Consider the following 5,095-nt stretch of genomic DNA (forward strand, 5'->3'; position numbering starts at 1 on the left):
ACCCAGCTGCCAATTAGTTACTGCACGCAGCCGGTCCAGGAGCCAGGACCGTCAAAACTCGTTGCCCCCCTGCTACCAGCAGCGCGGGAAGCGCGAGCAGAGGCTGATGTTTGCATCCCCCCAACAGCACGGCACAGTCCTCGCGGCTGCCGTTCGCAGCCCCGAGGCACCACCAGCTCTCGGCAGCCCTCAGGCCCCCACCGCCCCGAGGAGCGAACGCCCTCCCTGCTACGCTCCCCCGAGCGGGTTAGCGCTCCTGCAAACGCCTGCTTTTCCTCCGGCCGGTCCGCAGGCACCCATAGGTACAAGGGATAAAGTCACCGTTAGTAAGGCAGCGCTCCATAGCATGGTGCACGTATACAATGAAACACAGGGAAGAAGAACAACTTACTAGGCAAGTACCTGTTTGGGTATCATCATTGTACATATGGCTCTGGTTTATTTGCACATCGCCATAATTTGACGTGTAATGACGTGGAAAACAATTGCAGTAAACCTTAAAGGGAAAAGGAATAACCAGAATATACTCCACCTTTACTGGAACACCTATTTCATGTACAAAGAATTAAAAAAAAAAAAACAAACTTTGAACAAAATATAGTCCAACACTCGCAAGAGATTTTCCCTTCTTAATGACATCAAAGACTAATAGTACCACAGAGGGAACTGGTTTTGCACTGAGAATTAAGCTGCCAAGCTTGGAGGAAGCACGAAAGCCTCTGTATAAAAACCTGAATACTGCTTCTTCCAAAGTCTTTTGGCACAACCTCCAATTAAACTGTTTTACATAAAGTTGTGTTGAACGTTTCTTTACCGATTTTTTTGACTTTAACAGTCAGCAGAAGAGAACAATCACTGGACAACTTCCTGACTGTCACTGGTTCTGAGGCGATTATTTAATGAATACAGCAAGCCTACACTCAGCTTACCAACACTGACTGTCCGTCACTACTCCCCATTTTATAACACACGCTGGAAACAGCAGAGAAGTTATGAAAATTGTGCTTAATCTGTTTGTTCCCCAATGCACATTTTATTTGAATGGGCAAGAAGCGTGCTTTGGAGTTTGCTTGTTTTTCCATGTTATGGGTATAAGAGAGGAAAAAAGTTAATTAAAACTACAAACCTAGTCCGAGTGGTATGTGAAGACGGTAAAGTGTTCTAAGTGCAACAGCCCAAACATTTTTTTATTAAAGAATACACTGTTAACGATACAAATTGATATGGTAGCAATAAGCTACCGCTGAAAGATAGACAACGTAAGTCAGATAAATCTAGTATTAAATAAGCAAAAAAGGTCTGAGCCACTGACCACACCTCAAAGCTGATTTAAGGAAATATACAGGCATTAGAGTACATGACCTATGTGCTGTGTACAGAATACAATAAAAATGAAACACTAAAACAAAATTCCTTCCAGCATGTGGTAAGTATACCTTTCAGAAGAACACATTCTGAAATGCAGATTAAGGAGAAAGAAAACCAGAATAAAAGTTTCAGAGAAACATTCTTTTGACAAAATTGTATTTAATGGCCAGAAAAGCATTTCCTCATTCACACTGTTGCCAACCTCACTTTATTTACATAAGGACAGTGGAAATGGCTTCCACAGCTATAGGACCCTACAGCCGTTTGCAGAGTAGCAGCCTTTTTCATGTGCTAAGTAGAAACAGCAGGCAGGTCAGCACAGCCCTGCCAAGAGGAGCCAAGAGGTTTGAAAGATGACAGTATTTTTAAGTATGCCTATTAACATAAAGGGAGATAACACACAGGGCATGGACTCCCTGACACGGGACTGACCGAAGTGCCCAACCGACAGTCAGATTCCTTCAGGCAGCCTTCCTTACGGCACCAGGTACACAACATCAACGGAAGAGTCACAGCAGTTTCGGAAGCGCATATACTGCTGACTGAGGCGTTCAGGGTTCACTGAAGGGATTCGGATTGCAACATAACGAATAACCAAAGCTAAACAATGCATGTATTCTGATTTCACTTCACAGCCATCTCAGAGTTTCTCCCCTAAAATGCTCTGTACTACGCAGCACCATGAGCTGGAGACAGTCACAGACTGCAATGAAAAGCCTCCCAACACACCTACAATACAGTTGTTACCAGGAAAGCACATTTGTTCTGGGCTTGGATGCAGTAAGGATGCAAGTTTTACTGGCAATTACAGTTTGAACGACTACCGATGTTTTGTACGTTAAGGCACCTGCGTTTCACTGAAGTGGATCGCATGAACGTCTTTGGCAGTGGGTTAAAAGCACAAAGCTAACGCTAATCGTTGCAATGAATGTGTCAGGACAGAAAACATAACTAAAAATTATGGCTAAATTCTGGCCAGAGAAATCTGGCAGCTCATTTGCTTAGGAAAGCCACTGCCCTTATATTGGTTAAGCCTAAGTCAGTGAGGAAGGGACAGCAGGATACTGCCTGCCTCACAGCAGGCTGTATTTTAACACAGATGCATAGAGACAGCAATACCCCCAACTGGTATTGACATAGCAAGTGCTGCATTCTCGGGCAGAAGCATTCCAGACTGTCTCCATGCAAACCTGCACACATGAAATGTTGCTCTCCACCTCCTTGAGACAGGCACGTACTCCAGAAAAAGAAAGTGATACTTTACAGTGACCCAAAGGCATTCTTAGGAGAAATAATTCCACTGTTATGGTGAAATGTTACGATGAGAGGAAGGCTTCTTTAAAAAGTTTGTTTTTTTCCCCCCACCCCAGTTTACTGGTTATATATTCTTCATTAACATAGTGGAAAGATCGAGTAATAACACGCAGAATGAACTGCTTGCCCTTTTTATCTCTGTATAGAGCTTTTGGGTATCTACAAAGAAACTCAAGTGTCATTACCGGTAAGTGTTAACTTTGACTAAGATTCCACAGTGCTGTTGATTATTCGTCACATGGACTCACTGGGACCAAACACACCTCGTAGGCTTTAATCTGCAGTTTGTGTTGCCACTGCAAGAAGAAAAGGATTCCAACTGATGATGCAGCAGCAAGAGCAAAACTCAAGGCACATTTGTATAAATGAAAGCTCTTCTGCTCCTATAAAAACAAGCACTAAAATATACAAAATAAGTAGAATTCTCTCCATTCAACCAATGTACATCTGCCTTCAGTGTTTCCTGAGGCACTAGTGGAACGTGAGGAAGAATCACTGCTACCACATTTTCAACATTCACTCTTCGCTATCAAATAAATTAGACTTACTAGTGCAAAGGGAAAAAGAAGTCTGGCTGTTTTTTAGATTTTGGGAGGGTTTTTTTGTTTGTTCAGGGTTTTTTGTTTGGGGTTTTTTTTTGGTGTTTTTTTTCTTTGCTTTGCTCTGGTTCTTCATAAAAAATTACATCACTAAGAAATTAGCATTTGCACAAGGAAACAAGAAGCTATATATTTGCCAAATTAAATCTTAAAATAATTTTGTCTACTGTACAAATATACATGTTAAACATTTACAACCGTAACTTCCTAGATGACAAAATTCACTGCTCTTCCAAGCAATGCAGCTACCCAACTTCTCTTTTCAAAAGCTCAAAGCTATCAACAGTCAGGTATAAAGTCTCCTTCACCATTAGGAACAGGATGGGAAAGAGATGGATCTACTGATAGTAGTGGTATCAATATAAGGGAGTTCCAGGTGTACTAAATAATTTAAAATACAGTCCTTGCTAGACAGAAATCTGGGAATAGATTTTCAGTAATGAGCCAATACTGAAGTCAGTGAGAGGTCTTTCTTCGCTTGGCAGTGTTTGAGTCTGCGTTCTGTGGTGACTCCTCTGATGCTCTCCGCGTTAAAACACGATAGTCCTTCTTCCACTGACTGCTATTACCGTGACCTCCTTCACTGTGGGCTTTTGAGCTGCTTTTTGATACAGAAGCTCTCCAGTCACCCCTGTGCTGAGCCGCATGGGATGACGTGGAAGGCACGTCGCATTGTCCCACTGTTTGCTGGGGCTTCTTACAAGTTTCTGTTCTGGAAAGCTGATCCCTGGCAGTGGAGGACACAGCGAGGCCTTGCTGCGACGTTGATCCTGGATTGCTCTGGGCTGACCGACTGCTGCCTTTTGAGGCCTGCTCCTTCCCTTTTGTTTCAGTTCTACTAACCATACTTGCCAGCCTTGGGTCCCGCGGTTTCTCTTGATCATTTGCTGGGGCTTCTTACAAGTTTCTGTTCTGGAAAGCTGATCCCTGGCAGTGGAGGACACAGCGAGGCCTTGCTGCGACGTTGATCCTGGATTGCTCTGGGCTGACCGACTGCTGCCTTTTGAGGCCTGCTCCTTCCCTTTTGTTTCAGTTCTACTAACCATACTTGCCAGCCTTGGGTCCCGCGGTTTCTCTTGATCAGCACGGAGGCACTGCCTCTCCTGGAGCCTGCAGCCTGAGCCCCCTGCGGCTGCTGCGGCTCTCTGCTTCCTTGTGGCACTGCACGGCCAGCACCAGCAGCGAGTTCCCGTGGGCTGCTGGCCTCCCTTGGATTTGCAGGCTCACCCCTCTTTACACTGGAAGAACGAGCCTGCAACAGAGGAGAGTTCTTTGTCCCTGCTTTGGTTGGGGGCTGTACTGTTGGCTTGAGCTTCAAAATCTTAACAGCATCTTTCCTGTAGGTTTTTTCTGATGTCTTGATAATGGCACCTCTTTTCTGAGCATCCTGAATCAACTCATTCCAGTCTTTATTTTCCTTTAAAAAAAAAAGAAAAAAGACACCGCCACCCCCCCCCAAAAAACAGTTATCAGAAAGAAATCAACAAAAATGGACAGAGGTGTCAGAGGATGCACAACCTCTTTAATCAAGGTACCTGACACAACTGTCATGGAAACCACTGTTATGTTCCTTCTGGAATGGAAGAATCTTATGTTTCAGTTGCAAAACAGCAATAGGCACTCTGGCTGCTGTAACACAGGGAAGGTACTTTCAACCATCAGTGAGCTACTACTTAAAATGACAATTTCTGTATTTATGAAGGCCAGAAGAGTTCTCTCAGAGTGTGAAACAGGAACACAGCTTTAATGCCCTCTAGTGGTGTAGCCAACACCCCCCCCCCCCCCGCAAAAAAAAAAAAACAAAAAACTGAAAC

At 44.1% G+C, this 5,095-nt stretch overlaps 1 protein-coding gene across 1 annotated transcript in view; it reads right to left on the reverse strand.

Annotated features, from left to right (window-relative positions):
- Nucleotides 1-2,909: 2,909 nt before the first annotated feature.
- The window catches only part of SETX (senataxin), a 29,686-nt gene continuing 27,500 nt past the window's right edge, over nt 2,910-5,095 (reverse strand). Inside the window, exon 24 of the mRNA XM_010294155.1 lies at nt 2,910-3,065. Coding sequence (XP_010292457.1) covers nt 2,910-3,065 — 156 coding nt within the window. The remainder of the gene's footprint in view (nt 3,066-5,095) is intronic.

The sequence above is a fragment of the Phaethon lepturus genome, unplaced genomic scaffold (assembly GCF_000687285.1).
Source record: "Phaethon lepturus isolate BGI_N335 unplaced genomic scaffold, ASM68728v1 scaffold39229, whole genome shotgun sequence".
Lineage (NCBI taxonomy): Eukaryota > Metazoa > Chordata > Aves > Phaethontiformes > Phaethontidae > Phaethon > Phaethon lepturus.